Consider the following 26,947-nt stretch of genomic DNA (forward strand, 5'->3'; position numbering starts at 1 on the left):
CTAGCCTTCTCCACTGAGGATATGGCCTGTCTTCATGAAGTCTTAAGAGGTTGCCTTTTGTTCTACCCATGAGGCACAGCTTGAGTCCCTGTGGCGGAGAGCTTCTTTACCTCAAAAGCTTTTGGGATGTGATCTTACTCCCTGAGGCTTACTCCTGTAAGCCCTACAATGTTCTTTTATGCTTGGCTCTTCTTCCTTGTCTGTGTCATTGCTCACTTCTCAGACTACATTGCTCACTGATTGGAAGTTTTGGCCCAGTGGTCTCCTATGTATCATAGTTCTTGCAGCTGTCTAGGGTGACTTAAGTGCTACTTGGCTTCACAGTTCTATGACTTCTACTCAAGTGATTTTGTTTGCCTCAGCCATACCTTTCCTGGGTTTCACTCCATCCAGAACTGTTCTACCAATGAAGAGTTACATTCAGACAGCTATGAACCCGTCTCAGCCCATGTAGAGCCCCCTTTTGTAGACATTTCTTTCCCTGTTCATCTACAAGAGACAGCTCATGTCATTTCAGTTTTGTATTGCAGTTATTTATTTATTTTTTTTGTTATAGTGAAAAAGGTGTATTTAGAATTAACTAGCTGGATCCGTTTAGATGATCCCATTAAAAAAAATTTTTTTTGTTATTTTTATTTGTTTATTTGAGAGCGACAGATAGAGAAAGAGGCAGAGAGGGAGAGAATGGGCGCGCCAGGGCTTCCAGCCACTGCAAATGAACTCCAGACGCATGCACCCCCATGTGCATCTGACTAACGTGGGTCCTGGGGAATTGAGCCTCAAACCGGGGTCCTTAGGTGTCACAGGCAAGCACTTAACCGCTAAGCCATCTCTCCAGCCCAGATGATCCCAATTTTGTTGGCAACATCCAAAGTATTATAATTGTGAGCCAGCTGAACGTAGGACTTCTTCTTTCCATCAAGCCTGATCAGGGTCGTGATCTCGGCCACATCAATGTCATAGAGTTTCCTCACAGCCTGTTTGATCTGGTGCTTGTTAGCCTTAACGTCCACAGTGAACACTAGTGTGTTGTCTTCTGTCTTCTTCATGGCCAACTTGGTGGTTGGGGGAACTTGATGATGGCATAGTGGTCAAGCTTGTTTCTCATGGGGTGCTCTTCTGAGGGTATTTAGGCTGCCTCTGGAGGCACAGTGTCTTGGGTCGCTGCAAGGTGGGTGATGTGCGTATCTTCTTTTTTGTGGCTGTGGACCTCTTTCAGCATGGCCTTCTTGGCTTTCAGAGCCTTTGCTTTGGCTTCAGCTTTGGGAGGGGCAGGAGTTTCCTTCTTCACTATTGGCGCCATCTTGGCGAAAAAGGTATATTGCAGTTATTATATTATTATACTTGTCTCTTCTCTATGACCTTATTCCTTTGTTCTGTGGTTGCACCTGGCTGATTTAGAACCAGCCCCCTGTAGATCTTTCACAATCTCTGTATCTCTACCAAGACTACAAAGTGCTGCCATGAGGATCATATAGTGAACAGGTTGAGGATAACCTCAGTTCTATGCTCACAATGTTAGCTGGGCTCCCATGATCCTGTTTTATGGAATAACTCATCATAAGAGGTCAACTTATGAAAGGTCACATAATGAAGCAATTGTGAATAACTGCTGTGGAAATACTGAAAATTGAAGTCTTTTTGTCCTTTGTTCCCAACAGCTAATTTTACTTTGTGCTTCTTAGAAAACTGAAGGTCATTATATGGAAAGACCTACGTTTCCACTGACCAAACCTGCTTTTTCCTGACTCATTGAGAAGTTGTACCTCTGTGCAGCCATGTCCTTGTCACCCTTCCTCCTCAGACACCATATGCCACTCTCCCCCGTCCCCCTGCCTCCACACACAAAAAAGTCTGTTTCTTCAGGACCCCTGGAGATGCTGGCCGAATTTAAGCTCTTAGGCCAAGTCTACTCCATAATACCAGGGGTGGAGCTTGGAATTCAATCTGGAGAACACTGGTCTACATTACCTTTTGCCTTCCCCGTCCCAAAGTGCTGTCAGATTTCAAGCATGCTCAGATCCCACACCTGTAATCCTAACACCTTTAATCCTTGCTAGGCTGAGAACATGTTTGAGAGTTCAAAGCCAGCCTGGGCTACACAATGAGACCCTTTTTCAAAAATTAATCAATCAGTAGTAAATAACCTGTTCAGTAGGTCCTTGTCTGATCTTCTCCCCTGCCCTGATCTGTGCTTGCTACTCTTTCTTCTCATTGATTCCTTACTTTGGTCTGATCGGTGATATCCTTCATTGGAGTGAACACACCTCAGCCCTTATCTGAGCTTGACTCCGTGGTGTATTGGTCAGAGTTGATCCTTAGCCTCTGAGAAGCAGGAAGTTACTCTCTTGAACATAGATGGCTTTTATATGAGCCATAGTTCATGGACTTGCCACCAGGTGGGAGTAGCTGTGTGAGCAGGAGAACTGCAGCATACAGTAGAGGAGTTACAGGAAGGTGGGTACCAATCAGGCCAAGCCTTTCTTGTAGGCTCATGACTACTGTAGAACACTAGTAGGAGTCCTTAAACCCTCTCTGCCTATAGACTGCAGTTGCTGGAAAGTAGCCCTAGAGCATCCATCTACTAGAGCATGCTTTGAAGGGCAAATTTGGAGCAGAGGCAATAAATTGGGAACTGACAGTCTGTGCTTTTGCTCAGATTTCACATTGTAGCCTTCTATACACTTTTGAACTACTTTATTTTTATTTTTTGTTAGTGTTTTTTAGAAGATTCTTACTTTATTCCACGCTAACCTAGAACTCACTCTGTAATTCACGCTGACGTAAAACTCATAGTGATCCTCTTCCCTCAGCCTCCCAAGTGATGGCATTATAGTGTGAGCCACCATGCCCAGCTTAAAGTCCTTTACAACAGTAAAACACGTGCATATTTCTTCTTAACAAAATACTTCTGTTCTTATAAAGGAGCAGGGCTCTTTCCCAAAATGAGAAGACATACAATGTTAAGTCATTATATCCACCACTGTATTAATTACAATTCAAATTGAGTCACTGTCATATTGAATATTTTATTATCTAAAAAGTTGTACAGTTAGCTGGGCATGGTGGCACATGCCTTATTTAATCCCAGCACTCAGGAGGCAGAAGTAGGATGATTGCTGTGAGTTGAAGGACACCCTGAGACTACATAGTGAATTCCAGGTCAGCCTGGGCTAGAGCGAGACTCTACCTTGAAAACAAACAAACAAGTTGTAAAGTTGCTATCTCCAGTAATTTGTGCATTTAATTAAAAAGAAGCAAAGAAGATAAAGGCTACATACATGTGTAGAGAAGATATGGACAGTGACCTCAGTCATTTCTATAATTGATTGTGCTGTCATAGCTGATACTTGCAGCTTCCATCTGGAACTGCATATCCCATATTTCCTTGCCTTTAATCAGAACTTCCTGTGCTGTGGTTCTTTACCTAGTGCAGTGACCCAAGCCTTCATTCCTCAACCATTCTGCTTTTCGTGAATACTGGAGTTTTTCACTGAACTGTACTGTTGGGGCTAAACATACTAAGAGGTACCCAGAGGATTCCCTGGATTTCAGCCAAGTCTGTCTTGCTTCCATATGTAGCAGCAACTCAGTTTCCTTTGAAAGCAGAATAACTTCAGCCAGTGGACTAACCCATTTCTTTTTTATTCCTTTGGACTCAGTAGCATAAGAGCCCAAGTTAGCTGACCCCCCCCCCCCCCCCCCCTTCTTACCATTCAGTTCAGTAAATCCATTGTTGTTTCTCCTGGTAGAAGTATCCACTCCTTGGAGACTCAGCTTTTCAAGCCAATAGTTCACAAAGTTCCTGGGATTAGAAGCAACATCCTAAGTGTAACAATGAGGGAACCATTCCCACATCAACCCTTTGATTCCAAGTCCATGCAGTCTGACTATGGAGGAGACAACACCATGTAATCATCACTGATTCAAAGTATAAGACAATGCTATCCTCAGGAGGGTGTGGGCTCACTTGGGAGGCAGAGGTAGGAGGATCACTGAGTTCAAGGCCATCTTGAGAATACATAGTGAATTCCAGGTCAGCCTGGACTAGAGTGAAACCCTACCTTGAGTAAAGAAAAAAAAAGGGGGGGGGGTTGTTGGTTCCTAGTTAGTGCTGTTACTGAGATGTCAGTCACTTAGATATTATGGTTTAGATGTGGAATATTACCCCAACAAACTATATATTGGGGGTTTGATTGCCAGTTGGGCTTTTGGGAAGCAGTTAGAGCATGAGGACTCTGACCTAATCAAGAGTTGTTTTTTTTTGGTTTATTTTTATTTACTTATTTGAGAGCGACAGACAAAGAGGCAGAGAGAGAGAGAGAGAGAGAGAGAGAGAGAGAGAGAGAGAGCGAGCGAGCACGCGCCAGGGCCTCCAGCCACTGCTGACGAATTCCAGATGCGTGCGTCCCCTTGTGCATCTGGCTAACGTGGGTCCTGGGGAATCAAGCTTCAAACCTGGGTCCTTAGACTTCACAGGCAAGCGCTTAACTGCTAAGCCATCTCTCCAGCCCAAGAGTTTTGTTTTGTGAAATCTTTTCTGAGGAGAAACTTATGAGCACTACTGTCCCAGTCAGGGCACCTGACAGACCAAAATTTGATTCAACCAGAGTTCACTCTGGTGAACTAATAAACTTATTGGGCTTCACTACAGAGCATGGGCTAGTGCTTGCTTACAGGAATGTGAAGAACATCCCTTCCTCCCAGCAACCCTAACGTCAAAAAGTCTTATCCTTGGGCTGGAGACATTGCTTAGTGGTTAAGTGCTTGCCTGTGAAGCTTAAGGACCCCGGTTCAAGGCTTGATTCCCCAGGACCCATGTAAGCCAGATGCACAAGGTGGCGCATGCATCTGGAGTTTGTTTGCAATGGCTGGAGGCCCTGGCATGCCCATTCTCTATCTTATCTGTCTCTTCATCTCTCTGTCACTCAAAAATAAATAAGTAAAAATTAAAAAAATTATTTTAAAGTCTTATCCTAGGACTGGAGAGATGGCTTAGCTGTTAAGGCATTTGCCTGTAAAACCCAAGGACCCAGGTTCAATTCCCCAGAACCCATGTAAGCCAGATGCACATGTTGTTGCATGTGTCTGGAGTTTTGTTTTCAGTGGGTAGAGGCCCTGGCATACCCATTCTGTCTCTCTCCTTCCTCTCTCCAATAAATAAAAATTTAAAGAGATTTAACAACTTTGAGTCCTAGGCTTGGTGACTATTCAGGCTTGAGTTTCATAGCATTTCAATTTTGCCATTTATATAGGAGAACTATTGGATGTGAAACAGCCCAGAATCGCAAATGTTACATGTGGATGATATATTAACTTTAAAAATAAATCTGTATTGTATTTGAAGACTGCTTGCCATAAATTTTAAATTTAAACCTATGTATTTCAGTTTGGTATTTCCAACAATAATTAATGTAAAATCTTTTTTTATATAATAGTGTAATCTCAGTTCAAAATTTTTAAAAAGTTTTTTTGTTCATTTTTTATTTGAGAGTGACAGAGAGAGAGAGGCAGATAGAGAGAGAGAGAGAATGGGCGCGCCAGGGCTTCCAGCCACTGCAAATGAACTCCAGACACGTGTGCCCCCTTGTGCATCTGGCTAACATGGGTCCTGGGGAATTGAGCCTTGAACCGGGGTCCTTAGGTTTCATAGGCAAGCGCTTAACTGCTAAGCCATCTCTCCAGCCCTCAGTTCAAAATTTTAAGTGAAGGCTTAAAACCCAAATGATTTCTATATATAGTAAATTGAACTGTAAAGGTTAAGAAAAATTTTAAAAGGTCTTAATCTAGCCTAGATCACTTCCCTACCACTGCTTAGATGGAGCTCTCTGACTGTCCTTTGATGGACCTTATATATACCGTCTTCCCTTGAGGCCCCAAAACCTCATGCATCATGGCATCATAGCACAGGGGTTACCTGCAATCTCAGGGGAGGGTCTGATGACCCTCCCTGTGCCTTTTCTTTTATGGGAAATGTCAAGAGACCTAATCTTGATTCTCTCATGGGTGCTCCCAGCTGCTCTGATAAAGATGACAACAGTTGTTTTTCTGGGAGAACAGCTCATGCAACAACCCATCCCTTCTTGTTCTTAAATTCTTCTCCCTAATGTACCGTGAGCCCTCAAGAGCTATTGGTTTAATTATAGGGGAGACTCCCCTTTTTTGAAAAAGCACTTTGGGGGCTGAAGAGATGTCTTAGTGGTTAAGGCACTTGCCTGCGAAGCCTAAGGACCCAGGTTCAACTCCCCAGAACCTATGTAAGCCAGATGCATATGGTGGCACATGCTTCTGGAGTTCATTTGCAGTGGCTAGGAGCCCTGGTGTGCCCATCTCTCTCTCTCTCTCTCTCTCTCTCTCTCTCTCTCTCTCCCCCTCCCTCTCTCTCTCTCTAAATAAAAAAATAAGTATATATTTTTTTGTTTTGTTTTTCGAGGCAGGGTCTCACTCTAGCTCGGGCTGACCTGGAATTCACTGTGTGGTCTCAGGTGGCCTTGAAGTCATGGCAATCCTCCTACCTCTGCCTCCCAAGTGCGGGGATTAAAGGCATGTGCCACTATGCCCAGCTAAAATATATATATATATATATATATTTTTTTTTTTTTTTTCCCTGAACTTTCCAAACTTTATTAAAGAAGAAAGCAATGGTGGTAAATCTCTAGAACATAGTCAATTTTCTGGGATTCCTCCCTTGAAAATGTGACATTTGATTTCCAAACACATGCCAGCAGTGTACATGGTTCTTAACAGTGCTTAGTAGGTAAGAAGTTGAAATTCTGACATGTTCATCTTCCAACTTTGCCCAGTCTGTGATCTGTCTTTGGATCAGCAATAATTGCCTGAACAGCTACTATGGCTTCATTAATTTTTGTCTGCAGCTCTCTGAGCTTATGCAGCAATCGCAGAATCTGAGCAGCTTCGTTAAGAACTGCATCTCCTGTGTCAAAACCAAGAATATGTTTGCCTAAAGCAACAGGTAAACCCTCTTTTGTTTGATTTGCTTTAGCAACTGCATCCTGTGTCAGACGCTCTTGAACCAAAATGCGAATTGCCTTAAGCATCACCAGATAATCATCGTGGCGCTGGATCTGAAGGAGGTTAGCCAAAGCCATTACACCAGCCTTAAAATCAGGATTATTTACATCCAAGTTGATCAATGGCTCTGCATTTTTAGCTGCATTGTCAGTATTTTTTGTATTATCAGGTACTAAGTCCTTGTATTTTTCAGCATTATCTCCATATTCAAGTCTAACAGCTAAACCAAGAAGCCAGTCAATTGCTTCTTGTCAATCCTGAATCTTGAAAGGACAGTTAACATCTTTGAGATACTTTTCAAAAAACTTGGGCCAGTCACTGCTGTGGATGTTTCTTAAATTACCTCTGTCTTCAATCTTGTAGTGTCTGATTTTCCGGTCTTCCAGCCAAACAATAAAGTTTCTAAATTCTGTTTCATCTTTGCAGTTGAAGCCGGTCGGGTTGTGGTAGAGCAGTCAGCTTGCGTCGGAACATGGTCCCCGCTTCTCGCTTGGGGACCCCAGGGCCTCCGTGGGGAGAGGAGAAGCGAGGTGGAGCGGGCAGCACGGGTACCGGCGACGCGGCGAGAGGGAGGGCTCTAAAATATTTTTTAAAAAGAAAGAACAAGCACTTGTCCCAGCACAAGCTGCATGGCATTGATGATGAGACCTGCAGATTGTTACTGTTTTTGAGGTGGAGCCAGTAATGGATTTTATTTTTATTTATTTATTTATTTTATCCTAGATTTTTTTAATTTAATTTTTATTAACATTTTCCATGATTATAAACAGTAATGGATTTTATGTCAGTTTATTTAGATTGTTTCTGCCACGGCTCCCAGCTATAGCCCTCTGGGATTCTTAGCCAACAGGACATTGGGGTATCAAGGCATACAGCTATTTAGCCTGTTCTGTAAGTATCCTAGCCTGCCAAAAAGCTTCTTGAGCCATTGTCTCCCAATGCCAAGTGGCACCTCTCCTTACCAAACTATATAGTTTTTTTTTTCAGTAACCTGGTATAGTATACCTACTACCCCAACTACAGTTCCCCCATACTTTTACTGCTGTGCCCAGCCCTCTCACCTGTGGGCATTGATCTGTCTTCATTCCTTCAGGTGCACTTGTATGTCTCTCAAGTATTTTTTCCAAATCTATAAAATATCACCACTATACCATTTATGTCATAAAACCTTTATTTAAAAATATTTTTATTTATTTGCAAGGAGAGAAAGAGGGAGAGAGAGAGAATGGGTGCACCAGGGCCTCTTGCCGCTGCAAACAAACTTCAGATGGTCATGCCATTTTGTGTATTTGACTTTATGTGGGTACTGGGGAATCATACTTGGACCATCAGGCTTTGTAAGGAAGTGCCTAACCTCTGTGCAATCTCTCCAGCCCCATAAAACCTTTTTTAGTTAGGATCTCTGAAGGCCCAAACATTGTTCATTCTAAGCAGGTGCCAATTAATGTCTGGAGTAGCAGCTAAGGGAATACTGAATAAAAATATTGAGCACGGTCAATACAGCATGCAAAGATTGCATTGCTTATATTAATTCTTTCCTCAAAAGAACAGTGTTAGGGACAACTGAATGTACAGGAGGCATTACTTTACCTAGCTCTCTATAATCCACAATCATTTTCCATGAGTCATATCTCTTCCTTATCCTGGGTCACTTCTCAGGGGCTGCCTTGCATCTCCCCACACCAAGGTGCTCAGTGTGGCCTTTTCAAGCTATTCTGCCCAACCCAGGACTAAGGTTGCACCCTTGCCTGCTGCTCAGTCTGGTTCTCCCCCAGGTCTGATAGATTTAGGACTGCCACTGCTATTGCCCCTCCACTGGCCACACCTGGCTGCTGTGAAGACCCCCACCAGGGTGAAAAATCTCCATCCCCAGTATACTTTTTTTTTTTTTTTTTTTTTTGAGGTAGGGTCTCACTCTAGCTCAGGCTGACCTGGAATTCACTATATAGTTTCAGGGTGGCCTCAAACTCATGGTGATCCTCCAGGCTCTGCCTTGCAAGTGCTGGGATTAAAAGTGTGCACCACCATGTTTGGCCCAGTGTACTTTTTTTTAATAGGAGAGAAATGTATTCAGCTCACTCGGGAGATACTTGACACTTTTTTTTTCTTTTTTTCTTTTTTAATTTTTATTAGTATTTTCCATGATTATAGAAAAAAATCCCATGTTAATTCCCTCCCTCCCCCCCCCCACTTTCTCCTTTGAAATTCCATTCTCCATCATATTACCTCCCCATCACAATCATTGTACTTAAATAAATATATACAATATCAACCTATTAAGTACCCTCCTCCCTTCCTTTCTCTTCCCTTTATGTCTCCTTTTTAACTTACTGGCCTCTGCTACTAAGTATTTTCATTCTCATGCAGAAGCCCAGTCATCTGTAGCTAGGATCCACATATGAGAGAGAACATGTGGCGCTTGGCTTTCTGGGCCTGTGTTACCTCACTTAATATAATCCTTTCCAGGTCCATCCATTTTTTGCAAATTTCATAACTTCATTTTTTGTTACCACTGAGTAGAACTCCATTGTATAAATGTGCCACATCTTCATTACCCACTCATCAGTTGAGGGATATCTAGGCTGGTTCCATTTCCCAGCTATTATAAATTGAGCAGTAATAAACATGGTTGAGCACATACTTCTAAGGAAATGAGATGAGTCCTTCGGATATATGCCTAGGAGTGCTATAGCTGGGTCGTATGGTAGGTCAATCTTTAGCTGTTTTAGGAACCTCAACACTGTTTTCCACAATGGCTGGACCAGATTGCATTCCCACTAGCAGTGTAGAAGGATTCCTTTTTTTCCACATCCCCGCCAACATTTATGATCATTTGTTTTCATGATGGTGGCCAATCTGACAGGAGTGAGATGGAATCTCAATGTAGTTTTAATCTGCATTTCCCTGATGACTAGTGACATAGAACATTTTTTTAGGTGCTTATATGCCATTCGTATTTCTTCCTTTGAGAATGCTCTATTTAGCTCCATAGCCCATTTTTTGATTGGCTTGTTTGATTCCTTATTATTTAACTTTTTCAGTTTTTTGTATATCCTAGATATTAATCCTCTATCAGATATATAGCTGGCAAAGATTTTTTCCCATTCTGTAGGTTGCCTCTTTGCTTTTTTCACTGTGTCCATTGCAGTGCAAAGTCTTTGTAATTTCATGAGGTCCCAGTGATTAATCTGTGGTTTTATTGCCTGAGCAATTGGGGTTGTATTCAGAAAGTCTTTGCCAAGACCAATATGTTGGAGGGTTTCCCCTACTTTGTCCTCTAGCAGTTTCAGAGTTTCAGGTCTGATGTTAAGGTCTTTAATCCATTTGGACTTAATTTTGTGCATGGCGAGAGAGAAGAATCTATTTTCATCCTTCTGCAGATATATATCCAGTTTTCAAAACACCATTTGCTGAAGAGACTGTCTTTTCTCCAATGAGTATTTTTGGCATTTTTATCGAATATCAGGTGGCTATAGCTACTTGGGCTTACATCTGGGTCCTCTATTCTGTTCCATTGATCTACATGTCTGTTTTTGTGCCAGTACCACGCTGTTTTTGTTACTATGGCTCTGTAGTATAGGTTAAAATCAGGTATGGTGATACTACCAGCCTTATTTTTGTTGCTCAGTATTATTTTAGATATTCGAGGTTTTTTATGATTCCCAATGAATTTTTGGATTGTTTTTTCTATTTCCATGAATAATGCTTTTGGAATTTTGATAGGAATTGCATTAAATGTGTAGATTGCTTTTGGTAAGATTGCCATTTTCACAATACTGATTCTTCCAATCCAGGAACAGGGGATGTTTCTCCACTTTCTAGTGTCTTCTGCAATTTCTCTCTCGAGTGCTTTAAAGTTCTCATTGTAGAGATTCTTTACTTCCTTGGTTAGGTTTATTCCAAGGTACTTTATTTTTTTTGATGCAATTGTGAATGGGAGCGATTCTCTGATTTCATCCTCTGTGTGTTTGTTGTTAGCATATATGAAGGCTACTGATTTCTGTGTATTTATTTTGTATCCTGCTACATTACTGTAGGTTTTGATCAGCTCTAACAGTTTGCTAGTAGAGTTTTTAGGATCCTTTATGTATACAATCATGTCATCTGCAAATAATGATAACTTGATTTCTTCCTTTCCAATTTGTATCCCTTTTATGTGTGTCTCTTACCTTATTGCTATGGCTAAGACTTCCAAAACTATATTAAATAAAAGTGGGGACAGTGGACACCCTTGTCTTGTTCCTGATTTTAGTGGAAAAGCTTCCAGTTTTTCCCCATTTAGTAATATGTTGGCTGTAGGCTTGTCATAAGTAGCTTTTATTATATTGAGATATGTTCTTTCTATTCCCAGTCTCTGTAGGACTTTTATCATGAAGAGATGTTGGATTTTGTCAAATGCTTTCTCTGCGTCCAATGAGATGATCATGTGATTTTTGACCTTCAACCCGTTTATATAATGTATTACATTTATAGATTTGTGTATATTGAACCATCCCTGCATCTCTGGGATAAAACCTACTTGGTCAGGGTGAATGATCTTTTTGATATACTCTTGTATTCTGTTTGCCAATATTTTGTTGAGAATTTTTGCATCAAGTTCATGAGGGAGATTGGTCTGTAATTTTCTTTTTTTGTTCTATCTTTGCCTGGTTTTGGTATCAGGGTGATGCTGGCCTCATAGGAGGAATTCTGTAGAATTCCTTGTCTATTCCCTGGAAAAGCTTAAGAAGCAATGGTATTAGCTCTTCCTTAAAGGTCTGGTAAAATTCAGCAGTGAATCCATCTGGACCTGGGCTTTTTTTAGTTGGGAGATTATTGATAACTGTTCGGATCTCCATGTTTGTTATAGGTCTATTTAAGTGATTAATCTCATTTTGATTTAATTTAGGTAGGTCATATAAATCAAGGAACGCATCCATTTCTTTCAGATTTTCATACTTTGTGGAATATATGCTTTTATAGTATGTCCCTATGATTTTTTGAATTTCTCTGGAATCTGTTGTGATGTTACCTTGTTCATCTCTGATTTTATTAATTTGTGTCTCTTCTCTCTTTCTTTTGGTCAGATTTGCTAAGGGTTTATCAATCTTGTTTATCCTTTCAAAGAACCAACTCTTTGTTTCATTAATTCTTTGGATTGTTTTTTTTGTTGTTGTTGTTGTTTCTATTTCATTAATATCTGCCCTAATCTTTATTATTTCTTCCCGCCTACTGATTTTTGGTTTGCCTTGTTTTTCTTTTTCCAAGGCTTTAAGGTGAAGCATTAGGTCATTTATTTGTGACCTTTCTAATTTCTTAATATAGGCACTTAAGGCTATAAATTTACCTCTTAGAACTGCCTTCATTGTGTCCCAAAGATTTTGATATGTTGTATTCCCATTATCGTTTGACTCTATGATTTTTTTGATTTCCTTCTTGATTTCTTCATTGACCCATTCATCATTTAGTAGTGTATTGTTTAGTTTCCATGATTTTGTGTATGCTCTATAGCCTTTCTTGCTACTGATTTGTAGTTTAATTCCATGTGGACAGATAGAGTTTAATTCCATGTGGTCAGATAGAATGCAAGGAATTATTTCAATTTTTCTGAATTTGTTAAGATTTGCTTTGTGTCCTAATATGTGGTGTATTTTAGAGAATGTTCCATGTGCTGCTGAAAAGAATGTATATTCTGCAGCCTTTGGATGAAATGTCCTGTATATATTTGTTAGGTCCATTCCTTCTATGACCTCATTTAGTCCAGATGCCTCTCTGTTTATTTTTTCCCGGGATGACCTGTCAATTGATGAGAGTGGGGCGTTAAAGTCACCCACCACTACTGGGTTTGATGTTATCTGTGACCTTAGTTCTAATAGTGTTTGTTTGATGAATTTGGGAGCCCCCATATTAGGTGCATATATGTTTAAGATTGTAATGTCCTCCTGTTGGAGTGTGCCCTTAATCAATATAAAGTGACCTTTATCTTGACTAACGTTGGACTGATGTCTACCTTGTCAGATACTAGTATAGCAACCCCTGCTTGTTTTCTAGGGCCATTTGGTTGAAACACCATCTTCCAACCTTTCACCCTAAGATAATGTCTATCCTTTGTAGAAAGGTGAGTTTCTTGGAGACAACAAATTGTAGGATCCTGCTTTTTAACCCAGTCTGAAAACCTATGTCTTTTGGTTGGGGCATTGAGGCCGTTGATATTAATTGATATTATTGAACGGTGTGTATTTATGTTTGCCTTTTTTTTTTTTTTTTTTTTTGTGTGTTTCCGGTTCTACCTGTGCTCTCTTGTGTTAACTAGTATTTGAGTATTGCTTGTTTTTTCTAGGTTCCTTATATGTGTGCTTTTCCTTTTCTTCAGCATGGAGGATTCTATCAGGTATTTTCTGTAGAGCTGGTTTTGTCTTCAAATACTCCTTTAACCTGCTTTTGTCATGGAATGTCCTTACTTCTCCATCTATTTGAATGGATAGCTTTGCAGGATAAAGTAACCTTGGTTGACAGTTGTTATCTTTCAGAACTTGGAATATATCACTCCAAGCCCTTCTGGCTTTAAAAGTTTGTGTTGAATAATCTACTGTAATCCTGATGGGCTTTCTTTTGTAGGTAACTTGATTTTTTCTCTCTAACTGCTTTCAATATTTTTTCTTTGGTGTGTGTGTTTGGAAGTTTGATTATAATATGGCGAGGAGAGTTTCTTTCCAGGTTTTGTCTGGCTGGGATTCTAAAGGCCTCCTGTATCTGCATTGGCACCTCTTTCCCAATTTGGGGGAAATTTTCTTCTATGATTTTGTTGAAGATGCCTACTATGCCTTTGGAGTGGAATTCTTCTCATTCTACTATGCCCTGAATTCTTATATTTGATCTTTTCATAGTGTCCCGAATATCTTGAAATTCCCACTCATACTTTTCTATAAGTTTGTCTTTCTCTTTGTTGGACTGTATTAGATCTGCCACCTGGTCTTCTATCTTAGATATTCTGTCCTCTCCTTCATCCATTCTACTGGTGAGATTTTCTACAGAGTTTTTTATTTCATTAACTGTGTTCTTCATTGCTAGTAATTCTGACTGGTTTTTCTTTATTATTTCTATTTCCTTTTATATGTCTTATATTGACCTCTTTATTTCATTAAACTGGTTTCTTGTGTCTTCTTTGATTCCTTTGATTTCCTCTTTGATTCCTTTGATTTCCTCTTTGACTTCTTTGAGCATATTTGTAATCATTCTTTTGAAATCTTTCTCAGGCATCTCACTGGAGGTCAATTCTGATGCATTAATACTTTTGGTGGATTTATATTGTCTTGACTTTTGGTATTTCTTGTGTTATGATGTACATATTTCCTTATTTATGTCTTGTATTGCCTTCTTTATTTCATTAGATTGGTGTCCTGCATCTTCTTGGATTCCTTTGATTTCGTCTTCAAGTTCCTCTTTGACTCCTTTGATTTGTTCTCTGACTTCTTTGAACATATTTACAATCATTCTTTTGATGAAATCTTTCTCAGACATTTCCTCTAACTCATTCTCACTGGAGGTCATTTTTGATGCATTAGTACTTTTAGGTGGATTTATATCGTCTTGCTTTTTAGTGTTTCTTGTGTTATAATGTATATATTTTTGCATCTTGGATTAAGTTAATGCTTGGATTTTCTAGCTAGCTGGGTGTTGTTAGCTGTATCAATTTATTTGATGTTATATATTTTCAGGGTAGGCTTAAGGTGTTAGATGTGGCTCTTAAGACTCTCAGAGTATCTACAAAGGTGCTCCTAGGGGTTGAGTTTCCCTGCTATGGGAGTATTCAAGTAGGTTGAGTGGAATAAAATACAGGTAGATTCTAAAAGTTAACTAAACACTGTACCCATTCAATCAAAAACAGCCCCAGGTATGTATGCCAGAGTAGTTATTATAACAACCAGATCCTCTATCAACATAGAGGTTAAGATTTCTGGTCTGTGAGGGATCCAAGTCAGCTTGTGACCAAGTGTGACCCTTCCCAGGTGCAATCCCAGTTACCTTGGATGATTTTGGTCTCAGTCAAGTTGCTGCCTGGTCGGCGGGCTGCTGGTCTGATTTCTGGAGTTGGGCACTGGCTTTTCCTGTGGGGCAAACCGAGCCTGGCAACTGTGGCCCTGCAGATCAGCACCCCCGCTGCTGGAACTGCTGCTGCTGAAACTGCTGCTGCTGGGCCCACTGCTGCTGCCACCTCTCCTTCTGCAGCTGCCACTTTTGGAGCCACTGCTGCTGCTGGGCCCACTGCTGCTGCCACCTCTCCTTCTGCAGCTGCCACTTTTGGAGCCACTGCTGCTGCTGAAGGTGCTGCTGCTGGGTCTGCCGCTGCTGCTGCTCCTGGGTCTGCTGCTGTTGGGGCCGCTGTTACCAGTGCGGGAGCGCTGATGTTGCTGCCGAACTCTGCTGCTTGTGTCCCGCTGATGGTCCAAGTTTGCGTGGCCAGTCCGGGACCGCTGCTCTGTTCGCTGGAGCTGGGCTCAGGTGGTGGGGGAGGGGAGGGAGCCGCAGCTGCTCTGGTTCTCTCGCTGTTCCACATGTTCTTCTACCTCGTGGTCTACTACTCCGTTGCTCACTGCCACTCTCCCTTCATGTTTCCTGAGTTGGGGAGAGCACTGGTGTGAGGGGAAGCTCCCGCACCTGGCTTTTCCTGCGGCTGAAGCCAAGCCTGGCTGCTTTCTGGTGCGCCGCCGCTGGTGCGGTTGGCAGAGCTGCCTGGGCTGCTTTTGCCTGCCTGAGCGGGCTCTGGATGCTCTGCGTCTCTTCTACTTCTCCGCTGCTTCTTCAATTTCCTATACACTTCACTTTTTAGTAAAAGTGTGTATTTTACTGGTTTTTTGTGGTCTCCCTCCCCCGCTGCTTTGGTGTGGTACCTACGCCGCCATCTTAACCGGAAGTCCTACGTGCCACTCTTTGAACAAGCTTAGTTAGTCCTTTTCACCATTTTATCATTTATCCATTCTAAGAACTGTTCTTAAGAGCTTTAAAGCCTCTAGAGGCTTACCATCACAGCATTTGGCTTCCTACCTCAGGAACCCTAGCCCAACACACATCTTGCCACATTTACTTTGAGTGACCCAGACAGTTCCACTTTTCCGTTTTCTGTGTCTTGATTTACCACTTTATGAACCAGGTTCACATACTAGTCTAAGTCACTGAGATCCTCTAGAGCCTTTCCTGCCTCATGGAAATTGTGTTCCACCACAAAGCTCAGCAAAACCACTGACACCCCAAATCAGTCCTGAGTTACATTCCTCTTTAACTCTTGGGTGGGGGGGCACAGTCCTATCTTGCTTGGTGAACTGTATATTGTTTCTACTTCATTTTCTCCCTCCTTGTTGTTAGATTTATTTTTCCATGAGCTCTAAGTTTTGGGATCCCAGGAGGAGCTACTTAGCACTGATCTAAGTTGTGTTGTTTCCCTTTTGGTTGTATTGTTTTCCTTCCTGGGGGCGGGGCATGGGGGGTACAAACAGAGTCTGCCTTTAATCTCAGCACTCAGGAGGCAGAGGTAGGATCACTGTGAACTCAAGGCTACCCTGAGACTACATAGTGAATTCCAAGTCAGCCTGGGCTAGAGTGAAACCCTACCTTGAAAAACAAAACAAACAAAAAGCAGCAAGCCAATATCTCTCTGTGGTGGTTTGAGTCAGGTATCCCCCATAAATTTAGGTGTTTTGAATGTTAGGTCTCCAGTTGATAGCAGTTTGGGAATTAAATCCTTCTGGAGGCAGTGTATTGTTGGGGGCAGCCTTATGGGTGTTATAACCAGCTTTCTCTTGCCAATGTTTGGCATACTCTTCTGTTGCTGTTGTCCATCTGATGTTCAGGAAGTGATATCTACTCTCTGTTCATGCTGTTGTTTTCCCTTGCCACCATGGACCTTTCCCTCCAGTCTGTAAGCCACAATAAACCCTTTTTTTTTCCTACCAGCTGCTCTTGGTTGGGTGTTTTCTGCCAGCAATGCGAACCTGACTGAAACACTATCTCATCCTACATTTTTTTTTCTCTTCCTGATAATTGAGAGGCTACTTAGAGGACAGCATCTACATGTCTTGTTCTCTTTGTACACATAATAGCTGCCAATACTCCGGTACCTTATGTGTTACCATCCTCAGGGACTGCAGTGTGTGCTCTGGACCTTCAACTATTTTCAGGACATCTCTGATGTGGACCCCACTTGTCAAGCAGGTATACCGTCCTATTCCAACTAGGGAAGATTGCCACCCTAGGATTCCTCCTATGAACAGTTCACCTCCAAACAACCTAATCTTAGTTACATGTATCACTCCCCACAGCAGGGCCCAATAAGCAAGTGGCACTTCACCACTCTTCATGTGGGCAGGAATGGCCATACCAGGCGCTCTCTCCTGGATCAGTTCAGTTTTAATTGCACATTCAGCCAACCAAAGTAAGTGACATGCAATTGCTCCTCCCAAACTTATCTTAGGTTTGTTTTTTTCAGTTATTTGTCAGGTATTTGGGTTCCTGTTCAGGTGCCAAGTATTGTGTAAACTCTTTTTCTAGAGAAAAGCTGATAAACTCTTGTCCTCTGGACAAGACACCTGTGACAGACTGAAGTCTGATTCTACAAGAGTTCACCCTGGTGAACCATTGAATTTATTGGACTTCCTTACAGGGTGTGGTCAAGGGGTTACTTATAGGAGCGTGGAGACCCAAGGCAGCTGTAACATCGAGAAGTCTCATCCTTGCATGGATGCTGACCTTCCCATTGCTGCTTAGATGGAGCTCTCTGTTCCTTGATTACCTTCTATATACTCTGCCTCCCCTGGAGGCCCCAAAATCTCATGTATCATGGCATACAGCTGGCACAGGGGGTGTCTGAAAGCTCAGGTGAGGGTCTACGACCCTCCCCATACTCTTTCTTCTATGGAGAAATGTCAACAGGCTCAATCTTGAAAGTCTCTCATGAGTGGTCCCAGCTGCTTCTGATAAAGATGTTAATAGTTGTTTTTTTCTCAGGGGACCATGTCACACAACAGTTTCATCCATTGATGAATTCAGAATGTGAATAGGTTATTGGAAGATGGTGGAAATGTAGAAGATGTAGTCTAGTTTACGAAACAGGTAACTGGAAGCATGCTCTAGAAAGATATACTTTATTCCCTTTGTTACTATTTCTTCCAGTTTCTTGGTTGCCATAAGGTGAGCAGCCACTGCCACCATGATGTTAAACTTGGCTTCAGGGCCAAAGCAACAGATCTAGCTGGCTTTGCCCTGATGCCTCTGATCCTGAAAACCAAAATAAATCTGCTCTTTTAAGCTGTTTCTTTCAGGTATTTGTCACAGTAATGAAAAATCTGATTAACACATTAGGCCAGCTACTTGTGGGTCATGGTGTATATGGTTAGACCATTTGTTCTGTGGCCCTATTGTACTGCTTCACTTTCTTTGCTGTGAAATGAAGATTAAATGTAGTACTTTTAGAATTATGTGAATTCATATATTGTGAGTACTAACAAATGTACTATGGGAAAGGTAAATTCACCCAGAATATTTATCTTTTCCAGTAAGGATAAACTTTGCTATTGGGGACCTATATTAAATATTCAGTATGATTAGCTAGGTCATCCTTGGTTATTACAGGGGCTGTTTTTTCACTTTTTTTTTTTTTTTTCAAGGTAGGGTCTCACTCTAGCCCAGGCTGACCTGGAATTCACTATGGAGTCTCAGGGCGGCCTCAAACTCACGGCGATCCTCCTACCTCTGCCTCCCGAGTGCGAGTGCTAGGGAGTAAAGGTGTGCGCCACCACGCCTGGCTTTTTTTTTTTTTTTTTTTTTTTAAGTAGGGTCTCTCTAGCCCAAGCTGACCTGGAACTCACACTCTAGTCCAGACTGGCCTCAAACACAGGGAGATCCTCCTACCTCAGCCTTCCTTTGGTGATGGGATTAAAGGTATGAGCCACCACACCAGCTATATCACAGACTTTTTTAAGCTGAGGTAAGATAAGAAGGCTTAAGAGATGAGAAGGTTGGCTACTTTCACCAGTAAGAAAGAGTTAGAGTGACTTAGAATTCTAAAGTTGTCAGTTTCATCTGGATCTAACCACATACCCCTATTTGGGTTTCAGAATTCCATTGTTTTCTGATCATATCTTAACTTTCACGTGAGAAATGGCATGCTGGTAAATTCAACTGTTGTAATTCAGCAACCCATCCAGCTAAAATTTATTTTCAGCAATAGCAATTGTACAGCTACAAGAATGAATAGATTATTTTAGAGCTATTATAGAAGCTTCCTGCTTCTCAGGTCATAATTTAGTTGGCAATCCAGGGTGTGTATATTTAGTGGTGGAGGTGGAGAGCCAGGTGTGGTGGCTCATGTCTGTAAGTCCAGCATTCAGAGACTAAGGTAGGAGAATTACCATGAGTTTGAGGCCATCTTAGGCTACAGAGTGAGTTCCAGTCTCAGCCTGGGCTAGAGAGAAACTCTGTCTCACGAGAGTCAAGGTGCAGGTAGGAGACCTACACTGTCCATAAGGCTGACCTGGAGCTCATTCTGTAGTTCCAGGCTGGCCTTGCACTCACAGCGATCCGCCTACCTCTGCCTTCCGAGTGTCGGGAGTAAAGGCATGTGCCACCATGCCTAGCAAGTATTTTTTGTTTGTATGTTTTTGGTGATACTAGAGATTGAACCAAGGGCCTTGTGCATGCCAAGCAAGCACTGTGCCACTGAGTTACATCCTCAAGTCTTTTTATATGTAGCTATTAAATATTTTTCACATAAAATACTACAATAGAGCTCTAGACTGTTTTCTTTTAAAAATTAAAACCTTTTGCCGGGTGTGGTGGTGCACCCCTTTAATTAATCCCAGCACTCGGGAGGCAGAGGTAGGCGGATTGCCGTGAGTTCGAGGCCACCCTGAGACTCCATAGTGAATTCCAGGTCAGCCTGGGCTAGAGTGAGACCCTACCTCAAAAAAACAAAAAAAAACAAAAACAAAAAAAAGTTAAAACCTTGTAGTCTTTTAAAGCAAACTATCCCATTTTCCGTGTATCATATGTATTTTTCTGTTTTCTTTTTTTGTGTGTGCGTTTAGTATGTGTAGTGAGTAGTGTTTGTATGTGTGTGTACACCCCTTGCATATGTATGTGCAGTAGGTCAGAGAACTCTGGATGTCCTCTACTATCTCTCGTCCATGTGTTTCTTTGAGATGAAGTCTCACTGAACCAGACCTGCTGTTTTCGGTTGGACTGGCTCACCAGCAAGCCCTAGTGAACCTGCTCCCACAAGGACTGAGGTTACAGGTGTGCCTGGCTACACTTAGCTGGGTTCTGGGAAATTGAACTCAGAGTAAATCAGGCCCTCATGCTTGCATGGCAAGCTCTTACTGGCTGAGCCATCTTCCCTAGCCCCCCCCCCTTTTCCTGTTTGATAGTTTACTACTTTTATTTTTGGTGATGTGTGTGTACACAGTCAATGTATGTAAATATTTATGCAGATACACATACCCATAGAGGCCAGGGGAAGATGTTGGCTATTCTATTTTTTAAAAATTTATTTATTTATTTATTTATTTGTTTTGTTTTTTCGAGGTAGGGTCTCACAATAGCCCAGGCTGACCTGGAATTCACTATGGAGTCTCAGGGTAGCCTCAAACTCACGGCGATCCTCCTACCTCTGCCTCCTAAGTGCTGGGATTAAAGGCATGCACCACCATGCCCGGCTATTTTTTAAAAAATTTATTTAATAGAGACAGAAAGAGGGAGAGAGAGAATGAATGGGCACACCAGGGTCTCTAGCCACTGCAAACAAACCCCAGACACATGTGCCACTATGGGCATCTGGCTTATGTGGGACCTTGAGAATAGAATCTGGGTCCTTAGGCTTCACAGGCAAGCGCCTTAACCACCAAGCCATTTCTCCAGTCCTCTTCTACTTTTTGATATCCCTAAGATAGTCTTTCACTGAATTGGAGCTATTCTTTCTAGGTTAGACTGGCTGGCCAGGGAGCCTGTGTGATTTTCCTGTTTCTACCAGACCTCAGCACTGGGATAACAGGCATGAATAGCCATGCCTGGCTTTTTATATGGATGATAGGGATCAAATTCTGATCTTTTTACTTATGTAGCAAGAGCTCTTACCCATTGAACATTCTCCCTAACCTCCCTCCATTTTTTTAGTGGTGGTGGTGTGCGTGTGTGTGTATGTTTGTGTGTGTGTGTGTGGATACTTGTGTAAGTCAGAGGACAACTTTTCTTTTTTTAAAATATTTTATTTATTTGCAAGGAGAGAGAGAGGGAGAGAGAATGAGAATGGGTGTGACAGGGCCTCTGGTTGCTGTAAACAAACTCCAGATGCTTGCACCACCTTGTGCATCTGGCTTTATGTGGGCGCTGGAGATTTGAACTTGTGTCCTTAGGCTTTGCAGGCAAGCATCTTAACCATTGAGCCATCTCTCCAGCTCCAGAGGGTGACTTTTCTACTCCATCATTTGACCCACTCAGCTATGACTACTGCTCAGAGGACAACTTTTTATTTATTTATTTATTTATTTATTTATTTATTTATTTATTTGAGAGCGACAGACACAGAGAGAAAGACAGATAGAGGGGGAGAGAGAGAATGGGCGCGCCAGGGCTTCCAGCCTCTGCAAACAAACTCCAGACGCTTGCGCCCCCTTGTGCATCTGGCTAACATGGGACCTAAGGAATCGAGCCTCGAACCAGGGTCCTTAGGCTTCACAGGCAAGCGCTTAACTGCTAAGCCATCTGTCCAGCCCTCAGAGGACAACTTTTAAAAAAATATTTTATTGACTTGTTTTTCAAGAAGGAAGGGAGGTAAGGTGGGGGGGATATGAATGGATGCATCAGGGCCTCCAGCCTCTGCAAATGAACTCCAAATGCATGCGCCACTCTGCATCTGGCTTTACGTGGGTACTGGGGAATTCAACTGGGTCCTTAGGCTTTGCAGGCAAGCACCTTAACCACTGAAGGACAACTTTTTGAGTACTGCCCCTATAGGGGCTGAAGAGATGGCTTAGCACTTAAAGGCACTTGCTTGCTTCAGTATTGGTCCTTTGCTTTCCATTAAATTTTGGACAAGGTTTCTTTCTTTTTTTTTTTTTTTTTTGTCGTTTTTCAAGGTAGAGTCTCACTCTAGCTCAGGCTGACCTGGAATTAACTATGTAGTCTCAGGGTGACCTCGAACTCACGGCAATCCTCCTACCTCTGCCTCTCGAGTGCTGGGATTAAAGGCGTGTGCCACCACACCCGGCTTTGGACAAGGTTTCTTGTTCACAATGCTGTGTTCAGGCAAGCTGGTCTGCTTTGGAAGATTGTCCTGACTCTGCCTCCCATTTCTCAGCCTACCACCTCCTCTGACTGTTATGTGGAGGTCTGGGGATTCCAACTCAGATGTAGCAAAGCAAGTCCTTTATCCACTGAGCCACCTCCCCACCTTTTTGGTGTTTTTTTTTGTTTATTTTGTTTTTTTTAATGTATACAAGTAATGCTGGGTATGGTGTTATGTCCCCATAATCCTAGTGCTCAGGAAGCAGAGAATGCTAGCCAGATTAGTTCCGGATTCAAAGAGAAGGTCTTTCTCAGTAAATACAGTGGAGTGCGATTGAGGAAGACATATGAAGTAGATCTTTGGCCTCCACATGCACACGCACCACACACATATACACATAGAAAAAATGAATGTTTCCTGTTTGGGGCAGAGGTTGGGGTAGAGACATTCTCACTATGTAGTTTGGCCTAGAACTCACTATATAGACCAAGCTGACCTCAAACATGCAGCAACCCTCTTGCCTCTGCCTCCAAAGTGTTGGAACTATAGGCATGTGTCACCACACACAAGTAAAAGTTTCTTAATGTTAATTGTTTCAGTAAATAACCAGCAGCCTGGCATGGTGGGTCACACTTATAATCCTAGCACTCAAGAGGCTGAGGTAGGATGATCACAGAATTTGAGGCCAGCCTATATAGAGTAAGTTATAGGTCGGTCTGGGCCAGAGTGAGACCTTAACCTCAAAAACAAAAATAAACAAGGAGTGCTGGGGAGATGTGTCAGTGGTTAAAGGTACTTGCTTGCAAGGCCTCCCAGTCTGGTCTCAATTCCCCAGTACCCATGTAAAGCTAGATGTACAAAGTGGCATATCATCTTAAGTTCATTTGCAGGGTCAAGAGGCTCTTCTTCCTTCCCTTCTCCTCCTTCCCCTTCCCTCTCTGTCTCTCTAGTTCTCTGTCCCTCCCCCTCCTTGGATCATATCTAGGGCCTGATACATGGTAGACACGTGTTCTACCACTGAACCTCATTCCCAACCCCCAAAGCTATATTTAGATGAGTTTTGCTATAGATTGACTTTTCTGACCCTTCTATTGAATGATTTATAGATTACACTGCCTGTTTTGGTTTTTTTTTTTTTTTTTTTTAAAGGTAGGTTCTCACTCTAGCCAAGGCTGACCTGGAATTCACTATGTAGTCTCAAGCTGGCCTCAAGCTCAAAGTGATCCTCCTACCTCTGCCTCCTGAATGCTGCGATTAAAGGCGTGTGCCACCATACTTGGCTCACCCTTTTTTTTTAAAAAAAAACAATCAAATAAAGGAGAAATACTAGAAAATGCTAAAATTCCTATAAAAAATTAAAGATGCAGCAAAAATACTCAACAATTTAAAAAAATTACAGTTGTGTAGGTTTTTAATTAATTGAACTAGGTCTATATTCTCAAAATCCAAAGTTTAAATTTATTCACTACATTAAATTCTTTGCTAATAGATAATCACAGCTTGCTTCCTTTTTATTTATTTATTTATTTTTACACAGGTTATAGTCTTACATGCCCTCTCCCCTGTTTCCATTTCCATTAGGACCCTCTTCAGTGGGAAATTAGAATTTTAGTCAGTCTTTGGAGGAGGGTTGTGCCTCAGGGTATTTTTTAATATATGTGTTTATTGGCAAATAGAAAGACTATACAGAAAAGAGAAACAGACAGACAGAATGGGCATACCAGGACCTCTAGCCACTGCAAGCAAATTCCAGAAGTGTGTGCCGCTTTGTGCATCTGGCTTACATGGGTACTGGGGCATTGAACCTGAGTCCTTAGGTGTCACAGGCAAGCAGTTTAACTGCTAAGCCATCTCTCCATCCCCGTCAGGATGTTTCTATCCACCCCGTAGCTCTTGTAAAATTCTCGCCCCCCTATAGTGGCAGTTTTGTTCTTTCTCCAAAGCTTCTGTGTTTTCCTTCCTTTCCCCTTCTCTCCCTCCCTCTTCCCTCCCTCCATTCCTTTTGCCCTCTCCCTCCTTCCTTCTTTCCTTCTGGTTTTGAGACAGGGTATCACTATAGAGTTCAGGCTGATGCAGAACTGATTATGTAGACCAGGCTACTTTTGAACTTGCAACAATCCTCCTGCCACAGCCTCCCAAGATGTGGGATTAGAGGTCTGAGGCACTATGCCCAACCTTTTTGGTGCGCATATATTTGTGTGTTCATAGGTGTCCAGGTGTGCCTGTGTGCATGTGGAGGCCAGAGGACAATCTTGGGTGTCTTTCCTTAGGAATGCCGTCCACCTTTTACTGAGATAGGGTATTGCTGGCCTAGAGCTCACCAAGTAGGCCAGACAGGGTGGCTACTGAGCCATAGGAATCTTCCTGTCTCTGCCTCCCTAGTACTAGGAAGATGCTTCTATGTCCAGCTTTTTTATTTTTATTTATTAATTTATTTTTATTATTTTTTTATTTATTACATGGGTTCCAGAGCTGAAACTCAGGTCCTTATGCTTGCAAGGCATATGCTTTACCAAGTGAACCTCAGCCTTTATTTTAGCTGGAACACTAAGAATGAAAGATGAAAGGTGGTAGTGGGCATCTTCTTGGTAATTGGGAAGCCACTGAGGTAATGACTAAGCCAAAATGCTGTCCTTCTTAGATACTGTCTTTTTTTAGTGGTGGAAGGGGGCCGGGTAGGGGTCTTGCTTTGACCCAGGTTGGCCTGGAATTCACTCTGTAGTCTCAGGCTAGCCTTGAACTCACGGCAATCCTCCTACCTTTGCCTCCCAAGTGTTGGAATTAAAGTCGTGCATCACCATGCCCAGAAGATACTGTATTTATTTATTTGAGAAAGGCGGGGGGGGCGGGGGGGAGGAAGAGAGAAAGAGAGAATGGGTGCACCAGGGCCTCTAGCCACTGCAAATGAACTCCAGACTCATGCACCACCTTGTGCATCTGGCTTACATGGATCCTTTGACTTTACACTTTAACTTTAACTGCTTAGCCATCTCTCCAGCCCAGACACTGTCTTTTGATACCCTGAAATAGTGCCTACTCTTTCTGTGTTCCTTCTCTTGCCTCCTTTCCCCCAAGTACCTCCAAGCATCTAATGATGGCATGCTTCAAGCTCCAACTCCACCTTTTTTTTTTCCCCCTTTTTGGTGAGGGTAGGTAGGGTCTCACTTTAGCTCAGGCTGACCTAGAATTCACTATGTAGTCTCAGGGTGGCCTAGAACTCACAGCGATCCTCCTACCTCTGCTTCTCGAGTGTGCGCCACCACGTGGCCAACTCCACCCTTTGATGCAGCACACACTTTAGTGTTCTACACATGCCTTGGATTGTAGTCATCTCATGCCTGTTTGTGATTTTATTAGCTCCTAAAAGCCAAGCATTAACAAATTGACATCCCAGGACCTTCTCTCTAATCCTGTCTCAATGGAGGACAGCTCTTGTATATTTTTCAGGCACTACTAACTCAGAACCTCTAAAACTGGTTTCATCACTAAGCATAGTTTGACCTCTAAGTGTAAAGCTTGCAACGTGATTCATTGTTAAAACCAAAAGCAGGGCTGGAGAGATGGCTCAATGGTTAAGGCACTTGCCTGCAAAGCCTAACAACCCAGGTTTGATTGCCCCAGTACCCAAGTACAGTCATTACACCAAGTGGCCCATGCATCTATAGTTCATTTGCAGCAGTTAGAGGCCCTGGTGAGCCCATTCTCACTCTGTCTCTCCTTCCCCCAGTCCCCGCCGGGCATGGTGGCACACACCTTTAATTCTAGCACTCGGTAGGCAAAGGTAGATAGATCACTGTGAGTTTAAGGCCAGCCTGAATTCCAGGTCAGCATGAGCTAGAGTGAGACCCTACCTTCGAAAACCAAAAAAAAAAAAAAAAAAAAAAAAAAAAACCACAGAAGTAGAAGAAAGGCTTCCTACAGGGTCTTGTTTCCTGCTATCACCTGTTGAGCCAGCATGTTTGTTTTAGTTTTTTGAGGTAGGGCTCACTCTGGCCAGACTGACCTGGGATTCACTATGTAGTCTCAGGGTGGCCTTAAACTCACGGCGATCCTCCTACCTCTGCCTCCTGAGTGCTGGGATTAAAGGTGTTCACCCCACACCCGGCTTGAGCCAGCATCTTACCCTAGCACTATCTCAGTTTGTATATTGGATATTGGCCACACAGCCTGCCTATCTCAGGACCTATGCCAAAACTGCATTCTTCTTTGCTAACACCCTTTGCCTCTCCACCTGTAGTCCCCAGACCTTTGTGTGGTCAGTTTCTAGTTGTCATATCCCTCTTTACCTCAAGTGTGTATGGTAGGACTGGACTGCTGTACAGAGGATGAAGGGAGGCTGCAGGTATTCCTCTGGGGATTACTCTGCCTGGATGCTGAGTCATAGGATGCTAATTCTGCTCATCTCTGTGAACAGGAAATATGAACTGTACAGCATGGACTGGGATCTGAAGGATGAACTCAGGGATTGCCTAGTGGCTGCTGCACCCTATGGTGGTCCCATTGGTATGTTGCCCTTCTAGTACTACATGCTGTGGGAGCCTGCGATGAAATCAGGGTTCTTGAGTATTGGGGAATTGCCATCCAATTGTTCTCTTCCAGCTCATTTTTCTGAGATACTTTTTAAGTTTGGTTTTTATGGGGTCTGCTTCTCATGGTGTGGGC

At 42.5% G+C, this 26,947-nt stretch overlaps 1 protein-coding gene and 1 pseudogene across 1 annotated transcript in view; one reads left to right on the top strand and one right to left on the bottom strand.

The window, feature by feature from the left end:
* The window catches only part of Vps16 (VPS16 core subunit of CORVET and HOPS complexes), a 36,861-nt gene that overhangs the window by 2,747 nt on the left and 7,167 nt on the right, over nt 1–26,947 (top strand). Inside the window, exon 2 of the mRNA XM_004661469.3 lies at nt 26,700–26,788. Within this exon, the coding sequence (XP_004661526.1) occupies nt 26,700–26,788 (89 nt within the window). The remainder of the gene's footprint in view (nt 1–26,699; nt 26,789–26,947) is intronic.
* LOC123462996 lies at nt 6,665–7,506 on the bottom strand (annotated as a pseudogene).

The sequence above is a fragment of the Jaculus jaculus genome, chromosome 8 (genome assembly GCF_020740685.1).
Source record: "Jaculus jaculus isolate mJacJac1 chromosome 8, mJacJac1.mat.Y.cur, whole genome shotgun sequence".
NCBI classification, from domain to species: Eukaryota; Metazoa; Chordata; class Mammalia; order Rodentia; family Dipodidae; genus Jaculus; species Jaculus jaculus.